This window comes from Saccopteryx bilineata, chromosome 5, assembly GCF_036850765.1.
Source record: "Saccopteryx bilineata isolate mSacBil1 chromosome 5, mSacBil1_pri_phased_curated, whole genome shotgun sequence".
Lineage (NCBI taxonomy): Eukaryota > Metazoa > Chordata > Mammalia > Chiroptera > Emballonuridae > Saccopteryx > Saccopteryx bilineata.
In genome coordinates this window covers 231149534-231166129 of record NC_089494.1, presented here as the reverse complement: position 1 = coordinate 231166129, position 16596 = coordinate 231149534, and the positions used below count along the sequence as shown (strand labels likewise).

The following is a 16596-nucleotide window of genomic DNA, read 5'->3' as shown; positions in this document are numbered from 1 at the left end:
CCTTGGCTGCGGGAGGGGAAGAGAGAGACAGAGAAGAAGGAGGGGGTGTGGAGAAGCAAATGGGCGCTTCTCCTATGTGCCCTGGCCAGGAATCGAACCCGGGTCCCCCGCACGCCAGGCCGATGCTCTACCACTGAGCCAACCGGCCAGGGCCAGATTTTTAACATTTCTTAAAGCATGTTTTATATCAACCTCTGCCATATGACTTCAGATCGATATAATCTTCAAAAGTGTTATGCCTAAGATTTTATGAACATCTTCATATTTATATGGAATAATAACAACAGTGTTACCATCTTGATCAACTTCAAATCATCCCTGCAGCTCCTTAGTTTTTCCAGATCCTAACTTCCCATCTTCTTCTAAAACCAGGGGCTCAGACAATGTGTCAATAACAACAAAAAATGTATTACTTCATCTGTCCAGTGTCTCACCTTCAGAATTTAAGGTAATAATAATACAACTTGTGTAGTATTTAAAAATGCGACCCCTTGGTTAAATTGAAAACCTAGGAAATTATATTAGATTTTTCCTTTCATTTTAATGATTGAATGATCTTTTTCTTTCTTTTTCGATACTTGTAAACAGTTGAATTCAAAAAACATATGTGCTATGGTTCCAGAGAATTTCCATCTGAGGGATCCCTAATACTTGCCTTGGTCTCCTGGAGCATAGAGTGGCATCGATCATTTATTATATGTTATTTTTGATAGCCTTGGCTTAGCCATCATATCAAGAGGTAGCTGTACTAAAGCCTCTGAAGTACTTGCTTTGTCTTGATTTATTTTTTCACCAGCTGCACTGAAGCATCTTTTTATATGAGTACAGATGCTGAATCCAGACATTAGGAGAGTTTCATCCTCCAAGGTGATAAAAACTGTAGATTCATGAACCCCTCAGGCATCATTTGAAACCAAAGATGGTATTTAAAGTTTTGAAAGACACATTTCACAGTACAAGTAGGCTGTAGGTAAGCCACTTCCAGTTCTGGGTCTCTTTTTTTATACTAACCTGGAACATGGGAAGTTGCCTCTGCTGGCTGCAGTGTCTACCTACTTGTCAATAGATCAGCCTAAGAGGACATGGCTGTTGCCTGGATAGTCTGTGATCAGACATGGGTGGCATCTGCCAAATATTTATAGCAAATGTGCAGTTTGCAATCCCAACAGTCAAGAAATAAAATTTTTCCTTCAAATTAGATTTTGATACTATAATCTGAACTTTTTTCTTTCATTTTTAATCCCTGTGGTGAATCATCTACATTTTAAACACACTTTTAGACAAATCTATAAATGTAAATCAGCTTTGTATGAGGAATAATTCCAAAATGCAAAGTGCATCATGAAAATAAATAGCTCTCTCTTTAAGTCTAGCTTGGAACAGCTGGATATCTATATTAGCCTTTGAGCCTGGACCCAGGACCCCATCACTGCATTGCTCTCAGGCCAACCAGGACACTTACCTCAGCATTCAATGAAACTTTAACTATCTGACATAGCATTTTGGATTCTGGAGAAATCTGTGTTGACAGTTCATGATCCTCAAATCCCTGTCCAAATAGAATCTGGATTGGTTCACTTTCTGCTCTCCAGCCTTTGCTTAATCCTATCTAGTTTCCAGAATCTGTACCAGTCTAGTTTTCCTTTCCAATAATCTCCAACTCTCTTACTCTCTCTCTCCCTCATGTATACACATACACACACACACGCACACACATACATACACACACACATGCACACACCTCGTTTCATCTCTCTCTCACTTTCTCTCTGGTGTCTGTTGTTTATTTTTCTTCTATACTTAAACAACTAGAATTGTTTTGGTGAACAAGAAAGAAAGCAAACTTATTTAACTAGCTTAAGAAACAAAAAGAGAAAGGAGAGTTTTTTGGCCAATACAACTGAAAAGTCAGGCGTGGTTGTAATTTCACATGTGGCTATATCCAGATGTTCAATGTCATTAAAAAGCATTTCTTCTTATCTGACCAGTGGTGGCACAATAGATAGAGCATCGACCTTGGCTACTGATGTCTCAGGTTTAAAACTCCAAGATCACCAGCTTGAGCACAGGATCATCCGTCTTAAGCACATGCTTGCCAGCTTGCATGTGGGGTTGATGTCTTGAGTGCGGAATCATAGATATGATCCTATGATCACTGGCTGGCTTGATTGAGCTCAAAGGTCGCTGCATTGAAGAGCAAGGTCACTGGCTTGAGCCTAAGTTGCTGGCTTGAGCAAGAGGTCACTGGCTCTGCTTGAGCCTCCCAGTCAAGGCACATATGAGAAGCAATCAATAAACAACTAAAGAACTAAAGTTATGCAACTATGAATTTATGCTTTGTGAATTTTCAGGTGCACCAGAACCAAGGAAGATTCTTGAAATGCTTGTATAAAATTCAGACTGGAAAGATATTAATCTAGAATGAAATGAGCCCAAAACTTGTATTTTTAACAAGCTTCCCAATTGACTTAGATCCACAATAATATCTAAGAAGCACTATTCTAGAGACTCTATCCTCTAGGTATCAGGAGTCCTTGACCTTTGAAACTCAAACAGAGCTCAGAGAGATGGCTCCAAGTCTGAGTGTCAGAGTTCCTCATCCTACAGACATCTATCACCCCCTCTTTTGGAGTATCTCAGGCTTGGTTTGGGGAGAACAAGGGGGATATACAGTAATAAATAGCAACAACAACAAAAAGCAGCTGCCCTCCTAGAACTTACATCTCATTTAAGGTCACCGACGAATGCGTAAATGCGTGACGTATTGGTAGATGATAATAATTGTGGTGAAAAAAAATGATGAGAGGCAGCCAGGTAACAACCTGAGCAAGAGCATTTCAGTAGAGAGAAACAAGGTGAAAATGCCCTGAGGACGTGGGGGCATTGAAAGGCAACCAACACAAGGACAATGTGTCTGGAGCCCAGAGTTCAGAGGACAGAGTGATAAGAAAGGAAGGCAGAGGTGTCTGCAGATGCCAAATCACATGATGCTTTATGAGTTCCAATGAGAAATTTGGATTTAATTCTATGTGGTGGGAAATAGCTAGAAGTTTCAAACAGAGGAGACATGTTCTCTATTATATTTTAAAAGGATCACCCCAGTGGCCATGTAGAGAAAAGTCTAGAGAGCTGCATTCCCAGAAAGAGGAAGATCAATTATGCATCAAGAGGTAACAGTGGTGGGAAGTGGTCAGCATCAGAATGTCTCCAACAGTAGGGCTGTTAGAAGCTGCTAATACTTTGAATGAGAAGAATGAGGGAAACAAGAAGAACCAGAATGAATGTATCTACCTGAACAATGTTCTGGAAAATTGTCAGTTTTGTTTTATCTTTTTATCTTCTCTGTTTTTTGAATAATATGTGCAGTTGTTTTGACTTGTGTAGGATTGTGTTTAACTTTCTATGGCTTCTAGAAACATTAAAGTTTCCACTTCTGCCAGTAGTGGTCAAGACAAGCAAAGAGACTTGCAAATAAACCATCTCCACAAAGCCTCTCATCCTCTCCACACTTCCCTACCACCAAAAAAAAAAAAAAAAATTTTAGGAATTTAAGGTCAAAGGATTGAGAGTTGGCAACCCTAGTGAGAACAAACGACTGAATGCAACAATGTAAATGTGGTACTTTACACGTGTGGGATGGGCAGATGGGAACTGTGGTTTTGTGGCTTTCTGTTCTGGGTAGGTGAAGGCAGCCAATCCCCGCGGGCAGCTTCACCACGTAGACTCCAGGTTTCTGGAGAGCAGCTCAGTCTGTGGCCAGCATCACTTCCCTCAGCCTCCTGCTCTGTATTTCAGACTCACTTTGTGAATACAAATTTAATTGAATCAGTTAGCAAGAAAGAATTTTCTGTTTGCAAAGCACATCGAGCCCAGAGGTATTTCTCAACAGGGCTTTAAAACTGCCACTGAAAATAAGATTATATTTCATTCCAATTACACTGAAATGAGTTTTGCTATGGTTATATATTGAAAATATCCAGAACAATTAAATTCAGTGAGTGGCAACATTTTTCACAGCCTAAGGCGATGTTTGGGGGGATATTGGGGTAGAAGAGAAGGAGAGGGTGAGAGAGAGAATGACTGGGTGGGAGAAAGAATAAATTCAAGCTAGAAAATGAATTAATTGTACATTTGCTTAGAGTATCTACTGAGGGAAGAAATACAGCCATCAACTCAACATTTCCTGGACTTTAGTCATTTGAAAACCACCCTCAGGAGTCTTGGCTTTCCCTTTCTAGCACCCAGTTTCTCCAGAGAAACAGAACAGACATACATACATACAAAAAGGTATTGATTTCAAGGAATTGGCTCATGTGATTATGAAAGATAGCAAATCTAAAATCTGTAAAGCATGCTGGATACTTAGGAAAAAATTTTATGTTACAATCCTGAGGCAGAATTTCTTCTCATCACAACACTTTGGTTTTGTTCTTTTTTTAATCATTGTGTGTGTGTGTGTGTGTACATGTGTTCTAATCAATTCTGCTTAAGATATTAAGGTTTCAGATAGTTTCTTTCAATTTTATTTTATTTTTATTGCAGTATATTAGTTGCAATAAATTTTATTGCAACATTATATTAGTTTCAAGTATATAATATAATGATTATATATTTGTATATGTTGTGAAATGATCACAAGTCTAGTTAACATCCATCACAATACATAGTTACAGAATTTATTTTCTTGTGGTAAGAGTATTTACAATCTACTCTCTTAGCAACTTTCAAATATACCATATAGTATTATTAACTATAGCTGCCATGCTCTACACTATACCCCTAGGACTTATTTATGTTATAACTGGAAGTTTTTACCTTTTGACTTCCTTCACCCATTTTGCCCATCCTCCTATCTTTGGCAACAGTCAATCTTTTCTCTTAGCTTGATTTTTTTTTTTTGCGGGGAGGAGGGGTTGTTCAAATCACTTGGTATTTGGCATCTGCCTTTCTCTGTCTGACTTATTTCAATTAGCATAATACCCTCAAGGTTCATCTATGCTGCTGCAAATGGCAAGAGTTATTCTAAATTTTATATAGATAGATAGATAGATAGATAGATAGATAGATAGATAGATAGATAGATGATAGATAGACAGACACACACAATCTATCTATCAATGAACATTGTTTACATATCTTGGATATTGTAAATAATATTGCAGTGAATATGGGGAGTAGATTTCTTTTTGAGTTAATGCTTTCATTTTCTTCAGATAAATGCCCAGAAGTGAAATTTCTAGATCATATGGTAGTTCTATTTTTAATTTTTTGAAGAACCTCTGTATATTGTCTCCCATCATGGTAATGTTTTTCTCCATGATAACGTAAGCACTATCAGTTCAAGAATTTGTCTGTTTTGTTCACTACTATCTTCCCAGGACCATGCGCTCTCTGAATTAAGAAACAAGAGCTGTGGTTGATAAGCACTGTGCTTCAGGGAGGAAGGAGAGGGTCCCCCAATCCAGGTCGATGTGGTGAAAGCTCAGGATTTCCTTTATATGTGGACCCTTACAAGATTTGCCTGTGGTCAGTAGGCCTCAAGGAGAGATATCATGACCTTCGGGAAGGAAGATAAGAGAAAGTCTCAGCAGTCAAAAGCAAAGTGGAGCTCATGATCATAGTGAAAAGCTTATAAAAGTTTGTTGGAAGAGAACTAAAAACCTGAGAGTGAAGCAGATAATCGTATTTGTCTAATAAAACATTGAGAAAGAGCCAAAAGAAGAGGGGGAAATCACAGGGTTTGTACAGGAGGATAAAAGATTAAGAGGGTTCATTAGTCAAGATCTTTGAATTTCTAAGATATGGGATATGATGTCTATTGCTTATGTAAGGGCTGATTTCTTCAGTGTGTGGAACAGTGCTAACACATAGTAAGCACTCAATAAACATGTATTAAATAAATGAATGAACTACTCACATTTTCAACATTTATCCATGATTTACCTAAAACTCCCTCTTTTTACAAAATGTTTTATTTATTGATTTTTTGATAAAGGAGAGGAGGAGGAGATAGGATCAGGGAGCATCAGCTCATAGTAGTTGCTTCTCGTATGTGCCTTGACTGGACAAGCCCAGAGTTTTGAACCGATAACCTCAGCATTCCAGGTCAACACTTTATCCACTGTGTCACCACAGGTCAAACTAAAGTTATCTCTTATGGCATAGAAAATATGCCTGCTCAGGTGGTGGCACAGTGGATAGAGTGTCAGCCTGGGACACAGAGGACCCAGGTTCAAAACCCCTGAAGTCGCTGGCTTTGAGCACAGGTTCATCTAGCTTGAGTGTGGGTTCATCGGCTTGAGCATGGGATCATAGACATGACCCCATGGTCACTGACTTGAACCCAAAGTCACTAGCTTGAAGCCCAAGATTGCTAGGTTGCTGGTTTGAGCCCAAAGTTGCTGGCTTGAGCAAAGGGTCACTAGCTGGGCTGCAGCCCTCCAGTCAAGGCACATATGAGGAAGCAATCTATGAACAACTACAGTGCCACAATGAAGAATTGATGTTTCTCATCTCTCTCCCTTCCTGTCTGTCTGTCTCTCTCTCTCTCTCTCTCGCTCTCTCACTGAGAATATATAAATATATATATAAATATATATATGACTAATAGGGAGTGGAGTATATACAGGTGAAGTATTAGCAAGCCCCTGGGATGCAGACCTTAAGCCTCATTCTCTGCTCCCCTTTATTTGTCATCTAAAGCTTGCATTTTGCTCATCTATCTGAGAGGGGGCTTATTTATTGACTTTTTTGAAGCATTAATAAAAAGTTTATTCATTGTCTCTAAATTTAGGTCCAGTGATACCTAACCTAAAAAAAAATAGTGATGTTGGTTTAAGGAATATGAAGTTAATATAATACAGTCATTCCCCCGAATACTGGACAGACTTACCTCCCAAATCACTGAAAACATCAAGTAACTGCAAGCCCTAGCCACCAACACAGCATATTCAACATGAACATCCCAACTGGATTAAACCTTCACTGTAAACAGATTAGAGGGAGGGAAGAATCCAGAAGGCACAGAGCCAAGTATGCCTGTACTCATTAGGTGAGTGGGGGACAGTAGAAGAGCAGAAGGACAAAAGAAGTTGGAAGTGATCCTCTTATAGCTTCTCTCCTGGGGACTGGAGTAGAAAGTCCCTTCCTTTACAGCAACATGAGGAGTTGAGAATAATTATCTCACTGAACAGTTATTTCAACATCAGCAGTACTTCAGGAAACCTATTAGTCTGTACGTGCTCTAGAAATCCAGCCTACTGACATTTTCATTTGCCTCACTTCCTCCTGTTTCAAGGTTTTAAAATCTTCAGCATCTGGATTGTGTCCAAGTCAGTTGCTGACATTTTCTTATTAGCTAGACAGCGTTTGACCTTTGCAGATGGTGAAGCAATGCACAACATGGCCCCTTGCTGTTTCTGAACATGTGAAAAAATGTCACTTTCTCTGTGGATATGACTTTTGGAAAGTTGTGCCTGCTTTAGAAATTAGGGTACCTTGGATGTTTTTAATGTTTGAGGTCAAGTAGAAACCACTCTTTTCCAAAGAGCAGGGGTTAGAGTAAAGTCAACCAAAAACTTGCTGATGTCAGCAGTGGTATGAGTACCACACGTCTAATTTACCCTGCAGCGAAGGATGGAGGATGAACTCTCACACCTCAGAAGTAATTCATAAACACATCACCTCTCTCTCTCTCTCTCTCTCTCTCTCACACACACACACACACACACACACACACACACACACAAATTTTGTGACAACAGTTTTTATAACAAAACCCAGATTGGGTAAGAGAGATACTAAAATGGGCAAGAATTGTTGCTACATGACACTTCTTAAATTTCCTTAACAAGAATGTTAACTTAACTATACAGTAATGAAATTAGCTTTCCTGGGTAGTTGCAGAAATGGATTCATTATTTTACATGTCATACCACTTAAAGCTGTGATTCCTAGCTCAAGAATATTTGGGGGATTTGCACTAATGAATAAACCACATGTAATTTATAAGTGCATCTGAGACTCCACCACGGTTAATCAAAATATCTTAATAGAAGTCTACCTTATACCCCATGACATCTGTTTAATGAGGACCATCTGTACGCTTCACTGGCTGATTCTAAATTCCAGAGCCTTGTTTACTTAGAGAGATTTCACTATAATATAACATAATGATGCATACAGTATATAGATCAAGTGATTCAGTTTTACAAGTAATTTTTTAGTTTGCTGTGTCCTCTGGCTGTCAAAAATTGGAAACAAACTCTTAAAATTACCTAGTGAAAATTTTTCATTTATATAAGAGGAAACTGAGTTTATAATAAAACTAAGATAAAAAAAACAGTATTCAATACTCACTCCTTTATTCTGTCCTCTACCCATCCTTTCAGACCCAATACAAGCCAAACCTTCTTCATGAAGGTTTCCTTGACTGCCAATGAGTTATCAATTTTATGAGCCTCTAATCATGGTCTATACTATATTATTTATCATTTGGTTAAGAACTCTTGTCATTCCAATATTATGTCTTATTCTTGTGTCTCTAAGATTATCTGAAGGACAAAATCCATGTTTTATGATTCTCTTGACTCGAATATTACAGAACCTAGCAAAATCATGTATACCACCTTATTATTTAATATACTTGTTATCTTTCTTAATAAATTCAGCACTTTGCCCCTTGTCACTTTAAATCTACCATCCTCTTTAACAACCTAAGTTTTCATATACATGACTTCTTCAATCATAGACAACATATGTGTATATATATTATACACACACACACATTCATACTTGACTGTGTTAGGGAAACAGAATGCACTTAATAAATATTTGGAGAGAGAGAAAGCTCTTGGTCAGGAAAGGTACAGTGATACAGAGGAAGTAGATTCAAACTGAGCCTGGAAGAAAACATATTAAAAAAGAGAAAATTATATTTGAGACAAAGAAAATCTTGTACTTCTATTCCAAATTGGGCACATATTCTTTATTTAATTTTAGACAATTCACTTAAGCTCTCTGAGCCTTGTTTCCCCATATGCTGAACTAGGACACTACGACATATTTCAAAGTGTTGTTACGAGACATAACTGAGGTACATTACACAGTAGGATTCAATAATAGTAATTATTAACAACAATAAAAGTCAATAATGACCCCTGAATAAAAAAGCCAGGAGTGCCTGTAGAGGCAAAATGGGTTAGCTTGGTTAGACTGGAGCAAAATGCTTCACAGAGGGAGATGGTAATAAATGAAAATGAAGAGAGGGGAAGATAGCAGATTCAGTAACCATTACTCTCCAATTAACTCAAAATTTAAAGTCAACAACTGCATCAATACATTCACTGTGGAATGCAGTGAAAGCCAAGGACTATGAAGTAGTTCTTTCTCAGTCAAAAGTACGTGATCTTTAAATCAGACAAGAAATGGGTTATAATCTCAGGACTGGTACATTCTAAATGACTAAACTGGAGGCAGTTTGTTATTGTAAGTAGTAAACAAGTACTAGACACAAAGCATTTGCCATAATAGGCACAACAGTGGACACAATAAATCTTAGTTCTCAGCTGTGATGTACCAGCATCACATCCCACTCCCTGTACCTTTGTTTTCTTTCTCTCTCGAGGACCATTACCTCCTCCTCTGCTTTTCTCTTTTCCTAACCTGTTTTTTGCCTGCTATCTGTCCCTTGAGCTTTGAATAAGTGTTTATTAGGATTAGTCCCATTGGAAAGCAGTTATGGAGCATTTACTGTCAATCAGGTACTGTGCTAATAACACTGGATTCAGACACAGCCGCTGGTGTTGCCCTGGGAAGTACTTCAAACTCATGTGCGTGAATGAACCAGGGTTCCTCCAGGTAAATCACTTGCGAAGTATATCAGTTTGAAGTTAGACAAACCCATACTGTAGGCCAAATGTGCTCACATTTCTTGTAGTTCCAAAAGTGTGTGTGGCAGCATAGCATAAAGAAGAACCAAATCAATGTTGAATAGGAATTACTGAAATGGTCGGAAGCCCCGGTGAACAATGGTGGAGAAACAAAAGTCAGCCAGGCATATCTTTTGATCCAAGAAGCTCCCTTCTGGCAATTTAACCTGATGAAATAATTATGGATTTGCACAAAGATTCAGCTTAGAGATGTTCCTTGCGGGCTTGTTTACACAGCACTACAAAAGTCAAACAAGCTTTGACATTCAACAATAGATTAATTCCATTATGGTTTATCCATATCAGCTATTAATAAATGCTATCACAGAGGACTATTTATTAACATGGAAAGATGACCAGATTTTCCTGTTAACTGAAAAAAGCAGCTCACAAAGCAAATACACCCAGAAAGGCTGTGTTTGTAAATATATATGAATAGAAAGAAGAGTGAAAGGCTAGCAAGGTGTTAAAAATAATGGACTCTGAGGTGAGATAATGGATATTGACTTTTTTTGTTTTTTGTTTCCTGTTTCTAGTTTTTTAAGTTTCCATGTACCGTTTTTGTAACGAACAAAAAATACGGTATGTAGGTATACATATATACAAACAATAATATGCATGTATGTACATATTCGAGTCAATAAATGGTAGTTATTAACAATGAAAACAATATACAAATGTAAATACAAGTTTAAATATATATAATGTGTGGTACGAGAACATAGTGGCATTGAGGTGTGCACATACACAGGTTCTGGGGATGGAGATGATGGGTGGGCGGATGGATGGACGGACGGATGGACAATGGACAGGCGGACAGACGGATGGACAGACAGAGAGACAAATCATCTCCACATCCAAGAGGCATGCAAAGCAAGATGTCCAGGTGACAGGGTTCAAGGAACCCCACACAGTGCCACCAGTTCTGGATTAATGAAAACAAGCGCATGTCCCGGCAGTGGTGTCTGAGCCTGTCCTTTCTCCGGCAGGTCGACCCCCACGGCAACATCCTCTTGAGCACCCTGGAAATCAGGAACGAGACGAGCGGCTCGGAAGTGCTGACGGGCGTGAGCGACCCCACGACCACCATGTACTCGTACGACAGCGCCAGCATCCAGTACCGCAAGCCCATGAGCAGCCGCGACGCATACGGGCGCGCGCTGGACCGGCATGGCGCGCACAGCAAGGGGCGCATCCGCAGGCGCGCCTCGCAGCTCAAAGTCAAGATCCCCGACTTGACTGATGTGAATTCCATAGACAAGTGGTCCCGAATGTTTTTCCCCATCACCTTTTCTCTTTTCAACGTCGTTTATTGGCTTTACTATGTACACTAAGGTTTGTCCTAATGGTTCATAAACGACTGCTTTCCTCTTCTCTTGGTTTTTGACCCCACAGGTCCCCAGCGATACTGCTGTGCTTTTCGAGGTAAGAGATTCAGCCATCTAATTGGTTTTAGGTCTTGCATATCAATTTTATTACTGCACCATGTTTACTTCAAAAAAACAAAAAACTATTTTTTCCCCAGTCTACTGTGGTCCAGGTTATCAGCTCTTTCAGAGCCCTATTAATTGTCATGTTTACAAACAAACACACACAAAGAGAGAAGTTAGGTGGCTCTTGAGCAGTCCTTCCTAGTGGCTCTGGATTTTATTCATTTCTATTTTAAATAAGAATGAAAAGAGGACCTAGCTCTCTGTGCCAACTGCTTCCTGGTAAACTGTAACAATCTCATACTGCCAAAAAACAACACAATTTCCAGGATCTCAGAAGAAAAAACAAAGCCATTGACAAGTTACAGATTTCCAGGAAAAAAAGAAAAGAAAACAAAACAAACAAAAAGAGGAGCCTAGAAGAGGAAGAAAGACTCCCTACCACCCACCAAAACCCCCAATTCTACACAGGAGTTGGGTCTCAGCTCCATGGAAGAGGAGGGAGGGATTGTCAGGTACTGGCGGAGGTCATGCAAACCCAACCTGCCAGCTTCATCTCACCATTAAACTGGATAATCTGAAAAAATGCTTCTTTCTCAGACTTCCAGGCTGGTTTAAAATTAACATTAGAATCCAACCTGGTAACCATTGAGAATATTGTTGTTTTCTTCTTGAGAATAAGGAGTTTGGGGATTAATGACTTTTTTTTCCCCTTAACTATTTCAAATGAGCAGCCCAGAACTCATTCCTTAGCCTGGAGTCACTTGACGCTGTGCCATGAAGCCATGCCACCACGGTTCCCTAGTTTCTGCTCCAGACAGAGAAAGGGGGATGGGAGAAGACGGCTTCAAAGATGAGAATCATGAGCAATTTTTGCTTCAGAAAAATAGTGCCCTTTCCATGAGGAGGGCAAGACTTATGTGCTGTGAAAAGGGTGCCTGGGCAGTCACCTGAACTGCCAAATCTTAAATCAAATTATATATATTTTTTATTTTTATTGTTTAGCCTTCCGGAGAGCACTATGTAATGGGACAGGCTAGTTGCACAGGCTTCCTCAGCTGGCACTGACGGCGCTGCTCTCTGAGCTCTGCATTCCGAAAAAAGAAAGGCTTGCTTCAGGAAGTGCACATACACCCACTTTGGTGTCAGACTTCTCTAAGGCCAGTTTTCTATTTTAAAGAAAATGTTCAAAAGTGCAAACAAAACAGACAACAAAAAACACTGACCAACTCACTGGGCCTTCGAATATTTACACCAGCCCCTAAAGTATAGACCCTGGCTACACTCATTAATCACGGTCATCACTTCTCTGCCTTATCTCTGTTCATAGATTACTTTGGTCATGATCATCACAGAAACGGCATCTCTCAGTAGCCCAGCACAAAATTCTAAATATGTCTAACCAGCTGTAGATGAGATTCATTCCATTTTAGGTCATTAAAGTTTCACCCATACACACATTTTTTTTTTCTAGCTTGAGCATCGAAGAACTCTGTTCATTTGCAAGGTTAAGTGAAACCCTAAATTGACCAACCAGTTATGGAGGTGATTGGGACCTACTCCATGGATATGAAATAAGGGTTGACATAATAATAGGGACAATTGCCTCATTTGGTGATCTGGCATTCTCCCTAAAGCTGTGATGAAAGTCCATGTTTACAAGATCATCAGCTTCTACAAATTATAGTCTTACTTGAAAGATAAGGCTGAATTTCTATTGATGAGCCCGAAGAGACAGAGTTATAAGATATTCTTTTAGAAAGCAAGGGGGAAAGAGAATCCCAGAATAAATGAATGGTTATAGCTATAGATAACAGACATTAGTACAAATATAAGAACTCTGATTTAACTGGAAAAATTATCTCAATGGATTTGTAAGAAATTAATAGGATATGGGGACCAAATTTTCATTTAAGTTTTACTTGTATAATCACAGCTCCCTACTTAAGGAAATATTTAGCCTCTGGAGTGAAGAGATCCATTCTGAAAGTGATTAGTTCCTTGGCAGGGGGAGATGCTTTGTCATTGTAGAATGCTCAGAGTGGCACATGACTATACCAGTGACTGTAAAGTTAATATTCCCAATGACCAACCAGGAACCACTGTGTAGCCATCCATTTGAAACACAGAGAGGGAGACTTTTGGCAAATGCCTAAGAGGAACGAATCATACTGACCTCAAAGCTCTTTAAAAAGCTTTGAAAGATGAAATGCTAAATCAAAAAGGAAGTACCTGTAATCTATGTTCCTTAACAAAATAACTTTTTTTTTTTAATTTATCTCTTCAAATCATTCTTGGAAAAGACTGAGGTGATTTTTATTTTTATATTATTTTTATCTTGCCTTAACAGTCTAAAGAATTTTATGTTTGTACTTTAGATATGTCTCTAAGAAAAATAAAAGAACATTTTAAATTCTTACATCTTAACCTTTGTAAAATGTAAAATTTGGAAGCCTGACTATTCCACCAGGCACAAAATGGTGTCACTGTGTGCCTTCCTGGATAAGGAAAGGGCCACAGCCACCATTGCACAAAGACTATTAAATAGGTCTGATTGTAGAGCTACACAGCAGCAGCCAGAAAAACGGTGAAGCTGCCCTATTTCTGGTTAATGAGGTCTGTCCCCAGCTCTTTCTTTTGGACACCTCCTGGCCAAATCCTCCCCTCCTCGGTCCCTACCCACTCTTCTTCCAGGCTGAACCATCCATGAAAAAGAAATCCTTCTCTGCCTCTCTCCCTTGTTTTTCCCCAAATGATGCACATAATACATGAAAGTTGTTAGACATTCGTAAGCCTCTCAGACTGGTCCCATTCTTGATTTAGCTCAATACGTAATAGTGGGGCTTACTGTTTATTATTTGGTTCTTTTCCTTTTGCCATGAAAACAGCCATAATCGCCTACATTACTGACGTGGCAGCAGAGGCTGAAAATTGCATGGACTCTCTTATGCCATAAGCTTGTTCAGGGGACTCCATGTTCACAGTTTTTAACTGTGATATATATGGTGTCATAAATTAACCTGGGAGACCCCGCATACATCCCATCTTTCTCTTAGCAGTGATGACTACACACTCATTCCTTCAACTCGTGTTCTTTGGATTAAAATATCAAGGGTGATACATACATTATACTTACCAGCTTCATGAAGCAAAAACCCAGGTAAAGACATATTTTTGGCTTGAATTACCCAGGTTTATTGCCTCCATCCTCTCTCTACATTGCCAAATAGAAACAGCAGACTGGTTGGTAATTCTGCTGACTAAATGATATGTATTTTCACGCATACCATCTTTACTGTGCATTACAATCAATGAAGGATCTTGAAAGTGCCAAGAGGAAAATGTGGTGCAGAGAATAAAGTTTGGTTTATGGATCCCTTAAACAAACAGTATGTACAATACACAGAAATGTTGACCAAATTTCATCTTTCTAAAATCAATGACTACTTTATAAATATTCATTATAAAAAGAGCTCAAGTAAAATTTGCCTGGATACATACAAAAATAAGATATATTTATAATGCTAGCACGGAACAATCTCCAAGATTTCTTACATGGACAATTTTGAATAGTATCTTACCAAAGGGTGATATGCCACATTTTTTTTTTCTAAATGAAGTGTAATCGTATATCCCAGAGGGAAGAAAAAGGCATGTGCAAGCATTTGTTTATGTTGGTTCAATCAGCAGTTACTGGGATGAGGAGGACAGACAGACAAAACTCTTTCAGTTTCCTGGAAGCAAACAAGTAAACACGAAGGGAAACTTGGTAATGGAATGTAGAATATTATGTAAACTTCCTTGTAAATTCTGTACATAGTTCATTGAACTGTTCCCTGTTGCGTGGTGGTCTTCAGCTTGGGGTGGACATTTGGAAAAATCTGAGCATTGTAAATAATGTAAGTTTCTAAGGCATTTGCTTTTATTTATGAAGTGAAACGACTAGTGACTTGGGTCCAAACCAGAATCTTTTTAGCTCTTGCTCTCTCTCCGCCATTTTCTGTGTGCACTTGTGTAACTCTGCCAGGTGTGTGATCACTGTCTCATGCCCCACCCCCACTGACAGGGATAGTGACTGCCCAGAAGGCGCATGCCTATGGGGCTCAGAAAGAGCACATCAGCAGAGACAGAAACTGTAGCCCACTGCTCCTGGAAATGTGTCCTGAAGAGTGGATGTGTTTTTATGTCATTTGTGGCAATTTATATATTCAGATACTGAATTATCCATGCTTTTCAGGGGGTAAGGTGTGGAAGACACGATCCACATGTAATCCAAAGCTTCATTTGCACCAGTGGCTTTAGCGTCTAACTTTTTTCCTTCCACAATGTTTTCTAGAACTTTTCATAAGAACAGAAGTGGATAGATGGGTTTGATCAGGGTAAACAGTCAAATGTCCAAATAATGTGAAGGAGAAAAGGAAGAGATAGCAAATGACACTGATAACACCAGCAGGCTGATTCATTTCTGAAAGATCCAGTGGTCACCATGTCACTGTTTTTAAAAGTAAAGAGAAATACTGGGAATTAAAATAAGTTTTTGTTTTGCTTTTTCAACTAGGGGCCCAAGATATGTTTGATATATGCTAGTTGAAGGAGAATTTGATAATTAAATATTCTCAAATACATTTCTCGCAAGTCCTGGTATTCTTGAAAAAAATTCAGAATGGTGGGATATTTGCTATAAGATGTGTTTCCATGCAAACTGGCAGTCTCAGATAGGGTGACAGTGCCCACAGAAATTTATAATCTCCAAACAAGCAGGGATATAGATTGGTTGTTTCTTAGTAACATTATAGAGTGCCCAATGTCTTTCTTAGATGGGGCTTTCTGTACCAGCATTTTAAATGCCAGGAGGGTGCAGGGAATCATCACTGTGAGACATTTTGGTTCCAAAATGTGCCAACAGAGGTCCACCATCATTTGAATAAGGAAAATGCCCTGTTAGAACAAATCAATTTCTAAGTTCAAAATACATTGTGTTTTTTTACTTTAATCTTGCTTTTTCTAATGAACTGAAATCAACTACACTGACAGAAAATTGTTAGAGGTTGCAACTCAAAAGTGGACTGTTGGAATGTGTTTTTTTTTTTTAATAAAAGAATTGTAAACAGAAAAATACTAAGTTCCTGAAAGGGTAAGGAAAAAAGTTTGGAGTTTGTTTGGACTTCCCCAGTAGCAAGAATTTCCTTATTTGAACTCCAGACATCTAACAGGTGTTTGTTTTGGTTTCCTAATCA

General features: G+C 38.9%; 1 protein-coding gene across 1 annotated transcript in view; it reads left to right on the top strand.

Moving 5' to 3' along the window:
* GABRB1 (gamma-aminobutyric acid type A receptor subunit beta1) overlaps positions 1-16444 on the top strand; it is a 381935-nt gene extending 365491 nt beyond the window's left edge. Inside the window, exon 9 of the mRNA XM_066281210.1 lies at positions 10919-16444. Coding sequence (XP_066137307.1) covers positions 10919-11263 — 345 coding nt within the window. The 3' untranslated portion in view covers positions 11264-16444. The remainder of the gene's footprint in view (positions 1-10918) is intronic.
* Positions 16445-16596: the final 152 nt, after the last annotated feature.